The sequence below is a fragment of the Puntigrus tetrazona genome, chromosome 10 (assembly GCF_018831695.1).
Source record: "Puntigrus tetrazona isolate hp1 chromosome 10, ASM1883169v1, whole genome shotgun sequence".
NCBI lineage: Eukaryota > Metazoa > Chordata > Actinopteri > Cypriniformes > Cyprinidae > Puntigrus > Puntigrus tetrazona.
Genome location: NC_056708.1, coordinates 3,607,939 through 3,627,077, shown reverse-complemented (window position 1 = coordinate 3,627,077; position 19,139 = coordinate 3,607,939). Strand labels below are relative to the sequence as shown.

Below are 19,139 nucleotides of genomic sequence, written 5' to 3'. Positions count from 1 at the left end.
AACTAAATCTATAAATAAATAAAACAAAACAAAGAAAATAGAGAGAGAAAGAGAGAGAGAGAGAGAGAACTAAGTAAATAAACTAAACCCGTCATAAAAGCACACGGGTGTATTTGTAGCAATATAAATTATGGGTTAAAATGATCGATGTTTCAATTTATCGATGTCAAACCCATTAGTGTGTAAGTAAAGATCATCACTTAAATTCAGATACCTTGTAAAATTACTACCGTAAATATATATGAAAACTTGATTAGTGATAATAAGTTAACTAAATTTGAACAACTTTAAAGACCGTTTTCTTAATGTTTTCAAGATATTAAAAAATTAAATTAAGAGTAAAATGTAAAAAGGTTTAACGGAAACGTAGATAAAAAATATTTTACAGCACTTTTTAGACCGTGTAAGTAATAATAAAAAAATATTAATAATATCCCATTTAGGCTATATTAGGTTTCGGTTATTTTCACATATTAACATATATGATACATATATTTTTCTTGTGTTAAACAGTACGCAAATATTACTTTATTATATCCTTAAAAATTCCCCAATAAATAAATAAAACAAATAAGTACTCTTACTGTGACTAATAAAAAGTGGGCTATAACTACATTGATATGCGCTGATATCACTAATAATAGAAAGGTCTAATCGAGTTGATTGAGAGTCAAAAAACATCCGTCTAATAGGCTAGTACTCATACTCATACTCAGGGTTATGAATGGCTGCTTAAATGGTAAAATTAGTTTGTTTAAACAGCTTTTCTTTACAGAGGCCGCAGTCATTTTGCAATGTGGATGAACAGCGCCACCTAGTGGAACAGGAAAATAAGAAAACTGCTCCAAAGACAAGTGCATGCTTTTTGTTTTTGCTGGTAGGCCTATAAATGCTCGCTTTGATCTAGCTACTGAGTATGTGGAAAGAAATATTTATTTGCACAAAACTTTGTCAACAAACTTTCCTTCCTGTGAAATGACACAGGACTCAAATTTTACAAGAGAAGGCAACGTCAGCTTTTGCTTATTCTGTGACGTAATGGAGAAGGCTGACAATATGTTATGTCATATATGTTATGTTAATCACATTTTTGATTTCCAAAATGTGATTCTACACAACTGTTTGGCTAATGTAGTTGTACATTTGCACTCTAAGAAAAAATATTGTAATGAAGATTAGCATTTGAGAGACCTTGGCTTTTATTAAAACTTACAGGAGTTTGTCTTGCGTAACAACACTTTTAACACACACACACACACACACACACACACACACACACACACACACACACTGGTTAAACTGGCTGAACTTAAGACTCAACACTTCCCCAATGCTAACAACATTAGCTAACTCGTTAATTCCACGGTAATGACGGAACTTTCTTTTGAGCAAAGTTTCTTTTGAGAAACGCACTCCGGATCAACTCCTTTACACGTGTGTGTTTAATGGTAAGGGAACATCGTTTAATTAAAATGAAATACGCCAACACGTTAACTTTAACAAAAGGCTGAAATTTTAGTGGCTAATAAATCAGTGTTCTTTTCATCTTTTCATCACATCTAACGCTATAGAAACACTGTCACTCCTCATATGTTTGCTCTGTGGGCGGTACAGTCTAGATCAGGGTTGTTAACTTTTACCTGTTTTTATGTTTGACTTGAATATTTTGGTTTATAATTTCAGTTAGTGTTAATGGTGCGTAGTTTTGTTATCTTTCGAAAGGCCTTACCCTACTTTTAACTTGCATTATTTTAAGCTCTATTTTTAACCTCTAGTCATTTGTAATGAGTTGGTTTCATTTATTTCATAAATTCTATTCTATTCCATTTTAACCTGTGCCCTGTTGTAGCGCTGTTGCCGTGGTGAAGTCCAAACGCTTTTCGAATCGGTTCGCGTGAATCCTCGAAAAGAACCGGTTCGAATGAACGACTCGTTCGCGAATCGGACATGACTGCTCGTGAGATCCATGGCGCACAATGTCTGTCTGAGAAATAACAGACCGAGTCCGTCGGCCCAGTTCTTGCTGTAAAGACTTCACAGAGCTCTTCTTCCTCGGTGAAGCCAAACCCGTTCACCGGCTCTCTAACACAACCCAATGCGAACGATGTCTGTCTCGCAGACCCAATGAAATGAAGAAGACACGGGCTTTACACGCGACAGAAGAGTGTGCTGTCTACAAGGTATGTTTTTATACTCGTCGTTCACAATAAAGTGATTTAAACCTTTTATCAAATGAGGCGATAGCTCCCATTTTAATGACGAAGACAACACGGGCTAGCTTTTTGACAGCGTTACAGATAAATACCGCGTATTATTACCGCCCAGTGTGTTTTTTTTTTCATACATTTCATGCTGTGTATTTTGATTCAAAGTGAACGTGGTCATGATTTGGGTTTGTCCTCTGAACTAAGGTGTCGTTTTATTATTTTGAGTCGTAAGAAATACAGTTTTAACATACCGGTTTTAAATTTGGCAGCGGACTAATAGTATAGGCTAATAAAGTCCAAGCTGGTAATTAAGCTAGCCCGTTTATTATCATATTTCATACTATTTCTGCACATGCATTTGTGAATGTGCAATCAGGTAAAATGCTCTTGATCTCGGTCACTGTCCACACTATTTCAGCACTAAGGCGCTGTCCGCAAGCGCCAAGTCAATGAATGCACATTTACTGATCAATAAACCTGCTGTCATATTAACAATAACTGCTTTATAGATGCTTTCAGGCACACCGGGGTAGCCGGTAAAAGGGCTGATTATTGTTTTTGTCTTTGCAGACTGAACCCTGTCCACACGTAAGACATTCTCCAAGACATCTTGAGGCTGGTTAGCGGTTTGATTCCTGTCGTTTTTCGCAGTAAAGTGCAACAGGGGTTACTGCAAGTAAAAATCCCGTCCCCATTGTGACCCTAAGAGTTACTTGATGATATATGCTTCTGTGTTTTTGGCAAATTTGGGTAATAGTGTAATGGCTGAATTATTAATAAGGAACCTCACTACCCATAATCCACGAAGAGAGATCCAGCGATCATTACTGTGGAAATGGAAATCCTGCAAATGAGATTTGTCCACTCCCATGGTAAAATACACTTTAGCATACTTAAAATGAGTACTTCTGTTGAGCATAAAATAATATTTTGAAAAATGTAGCCAAAGAGATTATGATTACCAGCATTTTTCAAAATATCTTTTTTTCTGACAAAAACTTATACAGTTCTGGAACAACTTGAGGTAGAATAGTAAATGTTGACAAGATGTTCTTATGCTATTTAATATACTATTTAAATAAGAAGTACATTTAGTGAACTTATAATTCTTAATAACTTCCTTAATAACTAATCAGATGTTCTAATTTTGCAAAAAAACTTTTTATGTTTTTTTTTTAATTCATGTAAAGAACATAAAAATCAAGTACTTGTAATTAGATTATATTGCATTTTTAAAATACTTATTTTTCTCTAAGCATTTTATGATATTAAAGAATGAAACATATTTTCTTTCGTTGTCTTTTTATTATATATATATATATATATATATATATATATATTCTATATATATATATATATATATATATATATATATATATATATATATATATATATTTTATATTACATATAGTAAAAGGTCATGTAAAATTACTCTAAAAAAGTCAGAATGCACTACCTAAAATGAATAACACAGATTAAATTATTAACTACAATTTTGAATCACGTAATGTGTAATGCAATAAACATTTTAAGCAATCTGGAATAAAGTAAATAAGTTAATAAGTAAAAATAAATGAATAAATTATGCCTCTGTTGCACTTTATACACTTTAAATGTGATTCATAAATTTGAGTATAAATGCAGGATATTAGAATATGGTGTTGGTTTTATTGCAGGGTTGTTTTATCGACGTTCATAAGGAGACATGAGGAAGTGCAGTCCATGGATGTTTCTGCCTGTAATGTTTTCTTTCTTCACAGCTGCTGGTCTCTGGGTTGTGTGAGTATCCCACATCTGCTTTCCCTGTTTCCATATCAACGATTTAAGCTGCTGTTAAGATAAATGTTATATAATTTAATTCTACCCAGGTATTTCATTGCTGTGGAGGATGAGAAAATCACTCCGCTCAGTTCAGAGTACAAGTAAGGACATTTCCCTCCATTGCTGACCAATTATTTAATCTAAGCCAATATTCATGCCTCCTTCAAACTGATTTTTCTTAAATAGGAGGTCAGAATCAAAATCTCCCCCATATATCAGGTACATTCATGTGAAATGGTTGTGAATTGAATGATGTGTTTGGAGGCTGATAAATGTTCTCACGCGCTGTCTCTGCTGCTTAGCATTGCAGGCAATGCCCCACCTGCCAGCTGTGTGTTCAGTCAAGTCATGAACATGGCAGCCTTTGTAGGTATGAATGGTGCTCAGATCCCATCAGAGGACTTGGTCTGAAAGAGCGAAGAGCCAGTGACACTAATATAATCATTATTTCATATGGACTGAAATTGTAGTACGATGCAATTGTTCACCAACGTCAATTTAGAAATAGTTCACCAAAAAAGAATTCAGAAAACGTACTCAGACTGTACAAGGTGTAGATGACTTTGTTTCTTCATCAGATTTGGAGAAATGTGGCATCACGTCTCTTGCTCACCGTGTTTTTTGGACTCTTATTCTGACGGCACCCATTTACTGCAGAGGATACATTGCTGAGACGTTGATGCTATGCTACCTTAATTCAAATCCGATGAAGAAACAGACTCATCTACATCTTCGAATGAATGTAGTATTGTTTAAAATCAATGTTCATTGTCTCTTGGGCTCCAGGCTTCATTCTGGGAGTGCTGCGATATCTGCAGCTGAAGCCCAGAGTACATAAACCCTGGCTCAACATCGGCAGTCTGGTGGCTTTGTCTCTTGCCTGCTTTGGTATGACTTTAGTAGGGAATTTCCAGGTATGATTTTTTTTTTTTTTTTTTTTACAAACAACAAGCAATTCTTATTTTTATTTTTGTACTAGATTAAAAGAAATGATCATGATTAATAATCCATAATAAATGTTATGTGTGTGCTGTGTATGATTATGTATATGTAAATACAAACACATGCATGTATACATTTAAAATTTTTATATATTTAAATATATATATATAAAATATATTTATTTATATATATATATAACAGAATATAAATATGCAAATTAACTGTATATATTTTCAAAATATATGCTGTGAGTGTATTTATATATGCATAATATACACAGTACACACATATAGTATGTAAACAAAAACTTTTATTTTGTATGCAGTTTTGTATGCAATTTCTACACATTTAAATTGAATTTAAAAAAAAAAAAATGTATTCACCTCATTTGTTTTGCTGATCTAGCTGTCCAACGATGAAGAGCTGCATAATATTGGCACGTCCATGACCTTTGGTCTAGGAACTCTGTTCTGTTGGGTCCAGTCTTTCATGACCCTAAAGGTCAACCTGAGGAATGAAGGCAGGCGAGCAGGAATCCCTCGCTTTCTGTTGTCCGGAGCTGTAACTTCCTGCATGTTGCTTTGTATCCTTTTTCCTTCCACTATAACCTCACACATGTTAAACAATATAAGCAAACACTGACATTGTTAACTGTGCTGAAAGAAAGAAAGTTTTTACAGATGCAAGTAAATGATACGGCTGGGTGATATAGCCAGAATGTCTTGATTTCTGATGATATGCATTATACATCTTGCCCTGAAATATCTAAATATTTAATTTCAAACAAAATCCACAGTTGTCAGAGAGATCCAAAATTATTTTAAAATGTCTAACATTCAAAATTGAGAACAAACATTTGAACAAAGAAGCATGGATTGTCTTTTTTGATTTTCATACGCATACCCTTTGCAAAAAAAGTATGTTTACTTTTTAGTTAGTTAAAAATGGTTCTTTCGTGTATTGCATGCAACGAATCCCGAATTCAAACCCTAATTCTATTGTAACAAGGAAGCCTTAAAATTAAGTGTAACCTACATTTCATAACAATTTTAAGTGCACTTTGTAATAATGTCAAATATGTTTAATGTCTTATTTCCAAGCAATATTTTTTTTTTTACATTTGATTGTACTTTAAAGTAGTACTTAAATATTTTTGCTGAATAACATAGTAAAGCACAAGTAAAAAGTGCTTTATTATTATTTTAAATGTAGTGTTATTAAAAATTACATATTATTTTTGATTTAAGAATTCTTAAATCAAGAATGATTTTCTAGACATTTCCGTTTTCAGTTTTGATTATTTTGCTCATTGTACGTAAAAACTCACTTAATTTTAACTTGTTTGAACTAAAAATATTTTTGATCCTAATTTGAAAATCATATTTGATTTAAGAATTTATTAAGAATATTGGCTGAAATCAAGACAAAAAAATCTAAGCTAGATAAGCAATTTTTGCAGTGAAGTTACATGCAAGTTTAAAAAAAAGACGTTAATATTTTAGTTATTTTAGTTAAATGCTCGTCAGGATATTCAGCTGTTTACTTTTACATTTATACTATTAAAAGTTCAGCTAATTTCATTGTCGGAAAACGCTACATTCAGTTTACACTACAGTATATTCTTCTGAAAGTATATTATTTCCATAATAAGCACAATTAAAAAAAAATAGGTGCCGTAATAAAAAAAAATTTAAAAAAAGCTTGTGTACTTCTCACTAAGCTAGGAAGGCCTAAACACTAAATGAGAGTTTAAAAAAAAAGCAATTGCAACTTTTTATTTCAATTCTGAATTTTTATTAGAACTGCAAAATTGTTTCATGCAAGATATAAACTCGCAACTGGGGAAAAAAAAAGACTATAAGTTTACAGCAATTCTTTATAACTCACAATTGCATGATTACATTTTATAATTCTGAAGAAAAAAAAGAAACAAACAAAATACAATATTTACTTTTAAGCAAATTTTTCATTTAATATAAAAAGCCATGCAGGGATATCCGTGAACATTTCTAAGTGATGACAGAAAAGTATCATAACTTACGAATCAAATAACTGAAACAGGCAATCTGATCTGATTCACAGAAGTAATTCAGAATTCACCTTGCTTGAGCTGGTTTAGTTGATACACTATCAGTATCTACCTAGCTTCTCCTGTCTATCAAAACAAAAAAAATCTAATCTATTTAGTCAGGTTTAAGTTGTTGTCAATGTTGCTCAATCACCAGATTATTGTGAATATACACTATCCCAGGTAAAAAAAAGAGTGTCCCAAAATAGCAGTTGAATACACTTTTGATCTTACATTTGAATTACAAGTAATTTTTATATAGAAATTGTTGTACAGATTGACAGAAATTGCACTGTATTGATGCACACATGCTCAGCAGACACAGCAGTCTTCCAGCTTTAAAGGGACAGTTCACCAAAAAATGAAGATTTTTACCCTTGATGTTGTTCCAAACCCATAACACCTTTGTTCATCTTCAGAATGCAAAGATTTTTTTTTAGGAATTATGAGAGCGCTCAGATAAACAGCAATGGAATGAACATGATCAACGCACAGAAATGTTGCAAGGACATTGGTAAATGAATCCATGAAACATCACTTTTGTGTGCAAAAGAAAAGTGACCATATTATGGGTTTTTGACAGTTACCTTTCGTGGTGTGTGTAACGCAGCTCTAAGTGAACGAAAACATCCTGAAAAGTTTTAAGAATCGACTTTGAATCATTGAAATGAGACTTTTTATGAGTCCCAAGATGTTTCATGTTGATGTCAAAATGACGTTTTCTCATTGGTCTGAATGAAAATGCAGATTCGTTCTTTGCCGTTAGGCGCAAAAATGACACTAAATGACCGACTGGACCTTAGTGTCTCACACAAAGAAAAAATTGGAAAAAATGTATAGTTGGGCAAATCGTTTGGTAGTCGTTGAACAAGTAAGGTAAAAATAAATGCATATTATAAGACAAAGAAGGGTTTTTTGACCTTTCGTGCATGTCAACCTGTTGTTGGGTACATAACCAAGATATGAACCTTTCATTACATCTACTGAACGTAAACAGTGCTGATTAAACTTATTAAATTCTGGGGTAATTTCCAAAAATGGTGGAAAACGTAGGGAGAATTGTTAAATAAAACGTTTTCTTCGTACACAGAACGTATTCTCGTAGCTTTGTAAAATTACTCTTGACCCCACATGAAGTCACATGGATTATTTTACTGATGTCCTTAATATCTTTATGTGCGTTGTGTAAGAAGCCTTCCTGCTTATGGAAGGTCAGAAAGATAAAAATATCTTAATTTTTGTTCCAAAAGTGAACGGAGATCTTATGGGTTTGGAATGACATGAGGGCGTGTAAGAATTTGTCATTTTCAAGCCTTTAATCCCCTACTTGTTCGAAATCTTCTATACATTTTCCCCATGTTGCATCCTTGACGGCGGATCCCAGACTTCGCTCTGATGGCTCAGCGGCTGCACATGCACGCGGCACGAGCTCAGTGGGCACTGGTCATGTTCTTCCTAACGTACCTGGGCACGTTCGCCATCGAGTTTCGGCACTACCACTTCGAGATCGTCTGCAGCGACGACCAGGACCCTCCACTCAGCCTCTCCGAGAGCTTCTCTGAGGTCTCCGAGTACCAGTCTGACCAGCTCTAGTCTCACTCTTCAGTACACGTGGACCCTCGTACTTCAGTGTTCGCCAGTGATCAGTCCTGCATGTAAACTGAATGTAATCTCTCTAGAACGACCTTCGGACGAGTACGTCTTCTGAATGTGTAGATAGGCTTTTTCGCAAAAGCGTCAGATTCGCAAAATGCACAACAATTTACTGTGTGACGTGTTCCATGTTCGTGTGTCAGATGAGCGAAGCAACGAGGACACTTCCGAGAAGAAAATCTAAATACGGGAAGTATTTTGGCAAGATAATCCTTTGGAAACGTTCTGTTGTTATTTACTAATCCTTTTGGTCAGTTTAAATCTGTATGCTGTTCATTTTTGTGGAAGATGTATGAGCTTCTGAAAAATCTTTACATGGGATAAGGGTTTAGAAACTTAATTTAAAGGGGCAGTTCACCCAAAAATAAACATTTTGTCATTTACTCAACCTCAAGTGTTCCGAACCTATAGTTTCTATCTTTCCTTGAACATAAATAAAGCTATTTTGATTAAACTATTCTGTAAGGAAACAGTTGCTGGTAGCCATTGACTACCATAGTATGAAAAAACAAAAATAGAATGGCTATCCTCAACATTCTTTAAACTATCCTCCTTTGTGTTCAACGGATCATACAGGTTTTTTAACAACTTGAGACCGAGTAAATGTTATTTGAACTATATTTTTGTTCTCATTGAATTATACATGTTTTGTATTCATGTAACCGCATTACATTTTGAGCCTGTTCTGCATAATCTTACAAGAAGCTTATGCAGCTTTTTATACTCGATGTTGAATATCGTAAACCATCTCTGACATTGATAATCCCATATTTTGTTACTAAAACAGACATCTGTTATTGGATGCCGGTCTAAATGTTGCAAGTGTGATTTGTTCGATGTATCCGTTTGGAATAAAATTTTACAACAACGTTGAAGATCGAGGTTTATAAGACATGAGGTACAATCACACTAAACCTGTGTCTAGTTGGCAGGTTATCGTATTTTAGGTCACCGCACATGTGGGGGATAAAGACAGGTCATATGCTACACGTTAACACCGCATATAAAACATTCAAAGAGAATGTAAGTGTGTGATAATTCATAGATGGGTTTCAGTGTAAAAAACAAGCACCTGGGAGGCTTGGCGTTTCAGTCCAGCAGAACAACAACACATAGTAACTGCTGGTTTTTCACATGATCCGATGCTGTAAGCCCGGTTCTGCGGAGTCAAATATTCCCGCTCAGTTCTAACTGGTTGAAAGTTGTGACGATTCTATAATGGTTTCTCTCCTCTTCGGTTAACTCCATGTTACCAGGTCTTACTACCACGATCACGTTCACCCCAGCATCCTCTGCCGCCTTCGCCTCTGTAAAGGGGAGTTAACGAAGCTGAATTAAGACTGAACACTCATGTAATTGTGGCACAAGCGCGTAACGAAAATGAAGCGTGTACCTCGTGTGACGTCGGTTAAGAACATGATTTCCTCCGGCTGGCATCCAATCCTCTCCGCGATGTTCTCATAGCTCTTACTTTCTACTTTGGCACCGATGTTGGTGTCGAAGTGACCATCAAACAGCTTGAGGAAAATAAATGTGAAAATTCAAAACTGGCAAATCTACATCAACCAAAGACTTTTAATTCGTTATTTAATTAATGCTTTCTAGTTCATTTTGCATTATTCATCTCGACCTTCACTTAAACACCATAAATAAACCTACTTTGTATTTCCTCGCGAAACTTCGTTACAAATTTTTGCCAAGTTTCTTGGTTATAAAAATGGTTGGTGGTTACAAAGAAACTAGTAAAAAACGTATTAATAAAATAAAAAAAAAATTGAAATATTTAATAGAAATAAAATAACCAATTAATGGGTTGAAGCACTGATGTTGCTAAAGCTACAATGAAAATATAGCACAGCTGAAGACAAAAAAAAATAGTGATATTCAAACTTTGAAAACTGATATATATCAGAAAATTTGACTAAAGTTGAATCAAAACACTAACACTACAATAGTATTTCCAAAGTTGCATTTTTTTCATATAAAACTATTTTAAATAAATAATACAACCCATAAGAAAACTGGAATTTTACCTAAAATTCAAATGAAAACTAGAAATATAAAAATGTATTAATTTAAAATATTAATAAATACTACAAATAGTCTAAAACCATTAAAAAAATAACATTACTGCTGCCATCTTAGTAAAAAAAGTAAAGTAAGTAAATTATGATAATCAGAAATGTACAATCAGCTTGACTTCAGTGCAAAATAAACCAATTCAGAGTGACAATCTATCTCTATCAGCCCGTGTTTTTCAATGACTTGCCTACAGGAAATGACTCCTTACATAATTAATCACATAAGTCCAGCGGGTTTTGTGATGCACGAGACCCTCCTTAACATCCTAGACATCCAGGCTATAGAGACTAAAAAGAACTGAATCTCATGGGAGCGCAAGAAACAACATGTGAAAACAAATCCCATCCAACAGCTCTTACAATTACTGATCAAGCTTACATCTAATAGATCGCCTTGGACAGAATAGCCGAAGAGGAGCTTCTGTGCCTCGACGCTTCCTGAAGAGTAGATGTAGACCTTCAGGCCATGATGTCTCCACCGTCTGATGGCTGGAACCACATCCTGGTACACCCTGCAACAAAACCACAGGAAAAACAATAACATAACTCATTTCTACTGCATCTAGCGAGAATATAATGAGCCTACGGCATGCGATATAAATGTATGCTATCATTACAAGTTTCTCCAGTCGTCAGTGTCGGATTATTATTAGCGCTGAAAACAGTTTTTCAGGATTCTTTGATGAATAGATCATTAAAAACAGCAGCATTTCTTTCAATTAGAAACCTTTTAGAATATGATTTTGTATATGTTCTATTTAAAAAGGGTTTACGGTCACTTTTGATCAATTTGTAGGTGTCATTGATTAATAAATTAATTATTAAAATGAATTATTATTCCACTGTTCCCCATTTCTTATCCATTTACCTTTTATGGATATAAATATTTCACAATGGATTAAAGAGCAGGACGCAGTGTGTAAATGTCACATAACTTGAGGTTGCATTTTATTTTTTAGAGAGAGAAAATTTGGACAGGTTATACAAACGCCATGGGTAAAGAAGTTAAGCTCTTGATTGTGCGAGACGCAGAATGACTACATAAAGTAAGTGAAGCTCACGACTGCGTATTTAATGAAAATGTGGATGCCAGCTGCAGCCGCAACCTAATTCGACAGCTCGCATTTAAAGCTTATTTATTAATAAACAAGGAGACCAGGTCAGCAATCCTGCTCAAAACACACATGGGCTGTTTGTGCCGGTGAAGATGAGGTTACTTACTCGCCTTTGATTTTCCCCGTCACATACGCGGCTCTCCACATGTGGCCCTGCAGCTGTTTGAGCGCAGTGCTCTTTCTGTCCGCCGCCATCTGCCACAGCACGCCATCCACCACCTCCCGGATGGCCTTCTCCTCATCTGTGTGAACCGTCTGGTCCACTGCATGAACGGGACATGCTTTATTCAGCCGCAAGTCTTCTTCAGCCTGAGACACGCACAGGGATCGGTCTGAGCAACTGCATCTCAGAAAGAGCATAGTTTAGGTGTTCACTGGCACTTAATTACTGTACTTTTGAACACGGCATTTCCTCTGATGAGAAAAAAATATAATTTGTAGTACAAAAAAATATATACATGCCAAACAGTGGCTGAATGACATGATGCTTTTGATGCGCAATGGCATAATTTATTTGATTAAATATGTTTTCATCGCAGTTTATGCACATTTTTTCTTTTCAGATAAAAAGATTTTGATCTCTCTACTAGATGTCACCCTCTTAATCCCAAAACACAATGCACGATTTTAGCAATCATAAACACATTTTATAGGGCCATATTATTATAAACAAAATAGGACCCTATACAAAAAAAAAGACGTAAAATACAGGCCTTTGGCTCTTAATTTCTTTTTATTAATTCACCATTTGAAAAATTAAGTTTACTGTTCATGTTTTGGTATTATTAGTAGTATTAATTCATTTTTAATTGCAAATCGAATCGAGAATCAAATCGGATTAAATCGAGAGCTTGTCAATCGGAATAGAATCAAGATGAATCGATACCCAGCCCTATCGTGCACGCCTGCAAATCAATCTGAATGAACATTATAATGGCGTTAAAAGAAAAAGAGTCATTTTAAAAGTAAACGAACAACCCTCATACCACTTTTTTATGTAAAAATAAGATTTAAAAAGAGATGAAAAGATGATTTTTAGTGAGTAATTTACAATAAATCTTAGCATTCGTGACAGCTTTGATGGCCGATCAACTGAAAAACTAAAACAAATTTATTAAAATGAATATCTGAACATATGTTCACAAATAAAACACACTGTTTAAATGATAACTGCCTTTGGTTATTATTTTAATAAATAAAAAATGCACTAACTTGATGAGATTTATACGCGTCTAAATAGAATAACAGAGTATAAAAATAAAATATTGATAACACAAAACAAAAATAAAACGTGCCTTCTGATTTCAGAACACCATGTTTTACCTCCACAGATTAAATACTTTCTTAATATATCTCGATAAGGACAAAAAAGGATTTTTAGGCTTTGTCATAATACTTCCCTTAACGTAAAACAATTAATAACAAAGAAGGTACAGCAATTTTATAGCACAAATGAGAATAACATTTAAAAGAGCGGCCTATCTAGATATTTGCGTGTGAAAATAAGTTAGAAAAAGCGCATAAACGGTGTTTTGAAAGGTGTTGACCTGTTTCTTGAGCAGATGAACGTCTTGTTTGCATTCATCCTCTTCCCAGTGAGCAGAGAGATATTCCTCCAGATTCTCTCTGATGTAAGGAAATAAGATGTCCTACGTGCAAGAGATAACACGATCAACCATTAGGGTTTCCCTTTCGCATAATAAATTAATTTCTATGCTTTTCTATTCTTCTCTGTGAGCTCTTACCTTGACAAACGTGATGGGCGTCGTGGTTCCTTCAATGTCCAGAAGAAAGACTCTAGTATTTTCTGGTACTGCAATCGCTGCCATTTTTATCAATGGCAAACGATATACGTGTTTCTTAAAGTCCTGTGTTTGGTTTGATTATATCAGACGAGAAGCTCTGATTTGGACAAATGAATCAATAATAGCATGCAAGGCTAGTGGTGAGCTAACACATGGAGCGGTTGCGGGTTGCCAAATCCTGCGCACATAAATCCCCGCCCTCTGTCATCAGCGAGGCATAGACTGTAATTAACGCTACATTGGTACACTTCATTTATGTATTTTCTACAATATGTAAGCAAAATTTGTATAATAAATTATCATATACAACAGCTCTGCATTTTATTTTCTGTACTTTTAATAGGCAACAGAATAATAATAATAATAATAATAATAATAATAATAATAATAATAATAATAATATTTCTACATACTTTTGAGGTGGTAAAATGTATAAAACAAAATGTTTTGTGTAGAAAAAATAAATGTATTTAGTAATTTAGATGTGTAGCCGTATATATATATATATATATATATATATATATATATATATATATATATATATATATATATATATATATATATATATATATATATATATCTTCAAGCGTTTTTTTAAAAATCTGGCAACGCGGTTGGAAAGGCTGTACAGTAAGGAAGTAAACGTAAAGGTTGCATGTAAATAAAATACTTCTTCCCACTGCGTGAAAATCATTCATTTGTTTACTTATTTTGTAGATTGTGTGTGCATAAATGAAGGCAAATAGTTATTTTAAACAAATGGACATACAAAATATTTACTCAATTTATATATTCACAGTTGTAACATTGTTGTTATTGTTGTTGCTCCTGCTGGTATGATTATTACAGTCAATGTTTTTTTCATTTTCAGGCTTCATTGTTCTCATGATTTATTTCAACCGAAACCGGCCCCGCCCATTACCCGATTATAGCAAACAATAATAATGCAATAAATTTAATTTTGTTAGTACATTTATAGGAATTATTTAGTATAACCGCATGTTATTATTAATGATAACTGGGTCATTACTTAAAAAAAAAAAAAAAAAAAAAAAAGAGGTTCGTTTAAGCCCCGCCCATCCCCGCTTCCTCGTGCAGACGGATTTCGTCACTGATCTCCGTCCGCCATTTTAATCAACGCGGCACTTTATTCGTGTTGAAGTCTTTGACCTTTTAAATCCACTGTAATATAATCAGTTACGTAGCAAGCGTCGGATCAAACTAAACATACTCCAAAATGCAGGCAGAAGAGCAAGGTGACTTCAGCACCGACGAGTTTCCAGAAGGCTCCAAAATAAACGCGAGTAAAAATCAGCAGGATGACGGGTGAGTCCGGAGCGAGGCCCGCGCTATACAACAGCAGCTTAACGCTTATACTCTTTCTGAAAAAACATCTTATTGGTCATTCATTTACATGACCTTCCAAACACTTATATTATTAATATGCACAATATTAAACGTAAGATGCTCCAAGCCTAGTAACGTTAGTTAATCCGATTTCGTACTAGCATATTAGCGCCTAATGGCATAGTCTTAAAGAGGTTTACTGGCGAAAATCTACATTTTGTATTTTCTTTGTATTTCTCGCGTGTATCACCAGCAAATGTGTGTAATAATACCTGCAGCTGCGTGTTAGTGCATCAATTATTCAGTGGAGTGATTTGAATGCTGTTTATTTTTGTGTAGGAAAATGTTCATTGGTGGACTCAGTTGGGACACAAGCAAGAAAGACCTTTCTGACTACCTTTCCAAGTTTGGAGAGGTCCTCGACTGCACCATCAAAACAGACCCCATGACCGGACGCTCCAGGGGCTTCGGCTTTGTGCTCTTCAGAGATGCTGAGAGCGTTGATAAGGTAAGTTCCTTGCCCGTGCTTGCGTTTAGTAATGACGTCGTTTCAGCAGCATTCATAGCAGGTTCTTATTGATGTGTTTAGGTGTTAGAGCTGAAGGAGCACAAGCTGGATGGGAAGTTGATTGATCCCAAAAGAGCCAAAGCCATGAAGGGCAAGGAGCCCCCCAAGAAGGTGTTTGTCGGCGGTCTGAGTCCAGACACATCTGAGGAACAAATCCGGGAGTACTTTGGAGCTTATGGAGAAGTGAGAAGATTGCTTTTTTTTTTTTTGAAGTAGTACCACGTTTGTGCGAAACTAACCTGTGCATCTTTCTCTCAAAAGATTGAAAACATTGAGCTCCCCATGGACACCAAAACAAACGAAAGGCGGGGATTTTGCTTTGTGACATACGTTTCAGAGGATCCCGTTCAACAGCTCCTGGAGAACAGATACCATCAAATTGGATCAGGAAAGGTGTGTTGATGTTGTTGTTATTATATTATGTTAAATAGCGTCAAAGTAGGTATACAAGTTGTCTTAGTATTGTGCCTACTTCAACAATAAAAAAAACTTTTCGGGGTCAGTACGTTTCTTTTTTAGATAGCTGTATGGTTTTATGCTGTCGCTTTTTATTACTGCGAGTAAAGCAATAATTTGCTCAACCCTGCGTGTTTGTAATGCTGCGAATCTTTGTTGTCAGTGTGAAATCAAAGTAGCCCAGCCTAAAGAAGTTTACAGACAGCAGCAGGGCAGAGCGGACCGAGGATTTGGAGGAGGACGAGGAGGCTTCCGAGGCCGTGGAAGAGGTTTGCAAACCTAGAGATTGCTGGTGTCTTTGGAAAATGTTTAATTCTGTTAGTTTTGGACTGAATGAGCTCCTCTAACTCTTTGTGAACAGGACAGGGCCAGGGCTATAATCAAGGATACAACAACTACTACGGCCAGAACTATGGAGGCTACGGCAATGGATACAACCAGGGCTATAACGGCTATTCTGGCTATGACTATTCAGGATACAACTATCAGAATTATGGCTATGGACAAGGCTATGATGATTACAGTGGTAATTTTATACACAGTTTTAATTGAACACTTAACATTCAGAGAGCCTTGATTATTCATGATGTATTGTTTTTCCACCCTTTAGGAAGTCATTAGTTACAAAAATCCATTTCAGTTTAGGCGAAATTCACGCGCAATTGAGAAAAATTGCGCAACTATATGTTTTTTGATACCAAGTTAAAGTCTGTACAATTAAGCCCACACGTATTTACAAGAATAATTTATTCAACCAATAAGGATACAGTTACTGTTTTAAATAGTATATTCACTTTAATATCACTTATTTATTTATTAGTGCTGGGCAATGATTAATCACATCCAAAATAAACGCTTTTGTTTATATGATATGTGCGTGTACTGTGTATATTTATTATGTGTATATAAAGACACACATACAGTATAAATTTAGAAAATATTTGCATGCGGTAACTATTATATAAGTTATATAAATTTTTTAAAATATATATTTGTGTGTTTATATATACATAAAATGTTACACACACACAAATATATACATGGTACACATACATGTATGATGTAAACAAAAACGTGGATACATCTCAATGAAAATGATGAAACGGCACCAAATGCAAATTGTAAAGACGAATTAAAAAAAATTATAAAAGTGTTTCTTTGCTTTAAATACATAAATTTGTTAACAACCAAGCCTATTGTTTTGTGTAGGTTTTATCCACATTAAGTTGTATTTAGGTATTAATTACTTAATACGAACAATGTAACAACTGCTACACAGCCGATCCCTTATTAGAGATAATTTCTGGCCATTTCTACAGGTACAATAGAAATACATGTATAGTGCTTTTGTAGAAAAGAAAGGAGCAGCAAATGTTCTCAAAGTACAAAAAAAACCCCCAGAACTTTATATGCTTTGTATGTTTGTAATTTTTGTAGGTCAACAGAGCAGCTATGGCAAGGCTTCACGGGAAAGTGGAAACCATCAGAACAGCTACCAGCCGTATTGATAAAGTGGCTAAACACATTGACGTTCATGGTAAGGTCACATCTTTGCTGCGTTCTGGGCTCGACCTCAATGTTAAAGATCAATAGACACTATCTGACAGCCTAAGGCCTACGCATATCAATGCACCCGAGTTGAAAAACACATGTCTATAGATCTTTAATCACTCACGTTTGTCTAGCCATTTTGCCTTTTTAGCGTGCCAGAAAAACGTAAGCGTTTTTCTGTAGGTTTTCCTTTTCCTCCTCCTGCTTTAACAGGTGATCATAATGGAATAACATAGAGACTTGATAGCAATGCTAACAGGTAAAGTACAGCTAAGGGGTACAGAGTAAGGGCGCCTCTCCTGATTTTTCCTTTCTTTCCCTAATTCTGATTATTGTACCTTGTTTGTACCTGCCAGCGGGGACTTCATTGCAGGCCGTGTGTCACCTGACCACGACATTCTCTGGGCGTCGCACATAGCGGGCAGAGAGCACGGCATGCACGAGAAAGCGCTGTCCTGTGGTATGGTCTCTTCAAACTTCCTGTACCAGCGTAAAACAAACAAAAAGACAAAGGAGATTCCCCCATTTTCCTTAAGTTGTTGGTTTTCGTTAACAGTTCCAAATGTGTTTTTTCCAGGAATTTATTAACTTAACCTAAAAGTGATTCATAACTGCTTCATTGTTGTATTCTCTTTTTCAATTGTAGTGCTCTTGTATTTCAGTTGTGGAGCTTCAGTGAATTATTCTTTTTATTTCTTTGGTTTCAGTCACACCTCCCTTGTATAAATAATTGCATAAACTCTCATAATGCTTGCTTTTTCTTTAGAGGCCATAGAGAACTTCAAATGGGTACACCTCAAGGCTTTTTCTTAAGCGTAGCCTTTTTAAAGATCATATGTAAAGTGGGTTTGCCAAGCCATTGAAAGCTGACAAATCTGTGGTAGACAGATGAAACCAACTCACGTATTGGCTAAATGCAAATGACAATTTTCGGTTTAAAGGGGAAGACGTTTGGGCTCGCTCCTTGATTGGTCGACCAACCGCCTGGAGCTGAAGCTTTTGCTGTTTTGTCAATCTAAGACGTCGAACATATGATCTTTAATCTTTAATGATGGTTTTCCTAGTTTAAAATCGACAGCTCAAGAAGTTAAACACTGAAACATGGACGTGCTGTTTTTTTTCCTTTTCTTTAACCTGTCCAAATCTGAGTCATTCATCTTGCATATCTTCTCTTGTAGGTCGGCAGGCTGACTTCGACATTGCTCCTCGGAGGCAGCTTGTGGATTCCTGTCCTTAAACAACTATTTAAAAAAAAAAAAAAAAAAAAAAAAAAAAAAAAGTTATTCGGTCCTGTGGGGACGAATTCAGTGTCTAACCTTGTAAATAGCGAGGCGTTTTGTTTCCAAGTTTGTCTTATTCCGTGCTTTGTTCAGATTGAACCTGTAGGTTTTGTGCTGATGTGTTCTTAAGTCTTGAATAGAAAAAGTGTCCTTTATTTTGTATTTTAGTTCTTTTCCTGAAGGTTTTTGGATAAAGGGATTAAAAATTGAGAAGAAACTATGTTGTGCTGTGTTTCTTTCACTTT

At 35.1% G+C, this 19,139-nt stretch overlaps 3 protein-coding genes across 8 annotated transcripts; 2 read left to right on the top strand and 1 right to left on the bottom strand.

The window, feature by feature from the left end:
* The first annotated feature begins 1,294 nt into the window (after positions 1-1,294).
* On the top strand, positions 1,295-9,563 carry tmem150c (transmembrane protein 150C). 3 transcript variants are annotated; one of them, XM_043250481.1, is made up of 10 exons: positions 1,295-1,448; positions 1,850-2,180; positions 2,778-2,795; positions 3,884-3,986; positions 4,076-4,129; positions 4,215-4,247; positions 4,331-4,398; positions 4,815-4,942; positions 5,376-5,553; positions 8,423-9,563. In XM_043250481.1, the coding sequence occupies exons 4-10, from the start codon at positions 3,913-3,915 to the stop codon at positions 8,629-8,631; spliced, it is 744 nt and encodes a 247-aa protein (XP_043106416.1). In that variant the 5' UTR covers positions 1,295-1,448; positions 1,850-2,180; positions 2,778-2,795; positions 3,884-3,912; the 3' UTR covers positions 8,632-9,563. The 3 variants fall into 3 exon arrangements, with proteins under 3 accessions (XP_043106416.1, XP_043106415.1, XP_043106417.1); XM_043250480.1 differs by having other exon boundaries at positions 2,778-2,826; XM_043250482.1 differs by lacking the exon at positions 4,215-4,247 and having other exon boundaries at positions 2,778-2,826.
* On the bottom strand, positions 9,562-18,051 carry enoph1 (enolase-phosphatase 1). Of its 2 annotated transcripts, none has more exons than XM_043250479.1 (6): positions 17,953-18,051; positions 13,435-13,536; positions 11,994-12,196; positions 11,152-11,284; positions 10,085-10,208; positions 9,562-9,998 (listed from the first exon to the last, which is right to left on the bottom strand). In XM_043250479.1, the coding sequence occupies exons 1-6, from the start codon at positions 18,049-18,051 to the stop codon at positions 9,859-9,861; spliced, it is 801 nt and encodes a 266-aa protein (XP_043106414.1). In that variant the 3' UTR covers positions 9,562-9,858. The 2 variants fall into 2 exon arrangements, with proteins under 2 accessions (XP_043106414.1, XP_043106413.1); XM_043250478.1 differs by lacking the exon at positions 17,953-18,051 and adding an exon at positions 13,633-13,889.
* On the top strand, positions 14,795-19,111 carry hnrnpdl (heterogeneous nuclear ribonucleoprotein D-like). 3 transcript variants are annotated; one of them, XM_043250476.1, is made up of 8 exons: positions 14,795-15,018; positions 15,379-15,547; positions 15,629-15,790; positions 15,869-16,000; positions 16,227-16,332; positions 16,425-16,589; positions 17,501-17,600; positions 18,793-19,111. In XM_043250476.1, the coding sequence occupies exons 1-7, from the start codon at positions 14,930-14,932 to the stop codon at positions 17,569-17,571; spliced, it is 894 nt and encodes a 297-aa protein (XP_043106411.1). In that variant the 5' UTR covers positions 14,795-14,929; the 3' UTR covers positions 17,572-17,600; positions 18,793-19,111. The 3 variants fall into 3 exon arrangements, with proteins under 3 accessions (XP_043106411.1, XP_043106412.1, XP_043106410.1); XM_043250477.1 differs by having other exon boundaries at positions 17,971-19,111; XM_043250475.1 differs by having other exon boundaries at positions 17,501-19,111.
* Positions 19,112-19,139: the final 28 nt, after the last annotated feature.

Coding starts and splice junctions, on each gene's coding strand:
- tmem150c (XM_043250481.1), top strand. CDS start 3,913: ATGAGGAAGTGCAGTCCATGGATGTTTCTGCCTGTAATGTTTTCTTTC. Junction 3,987..4,075: donor GCTGCTGGTCTCTGGGTTGT/GTGAGTATCCCA, acceptor AATTCTACCCAG/GTATTTCATTGCTGTGGAGG. Junction 4,130..4,214: donor CCGCTCAGTTCAGAGTACAA/GTAAGGACATTT, acceptor TTTCTTAAATAG/GAGGTCAGAATCAAAATCTC.
- hnrnpdl (XM_043250476.1), top strand. CDS start 14,930: ATGCAGGCAGAAGAGCAAGGTGACTTCAGCACCGACGAGTTTCCAGAA. Junction 15,548..15,628: donor ATGCTGAGAGCGTTGATAAG/GTAAGTTCCTTG, acceptor TGATGTGTTTAG/GTGTTAGAGCTGAAGGAGCA. Junction 16,590..17,500: donor AGGCTATGATGATTACAGTG/GTAATTTTATAC, acceptor TAATTTTTGTAG/GTCAACAGAGCAGCTATGGC.
- enoph1 (XM_043250479.1), bottom strand. CDS start 18,051: ATGCCGTGCTCTCTGCCCGCTATGTGCGACGCCCAGAGAATGTCGTGG. Junction 13,537..17,952: donor CGCTGGCAGGTACAAACAAG/GTACAATAATCA, acceptor TCTTGCACGTAG/GACATCTTATTTCCTTACAT. Junction 12,197..13,434: donor TTCATCTGCTCAAGAAACAG/GTCAACACCTTT, acceptor TGCGTGTCTCAG/GCTGAAGAAGACTTGCGGCT.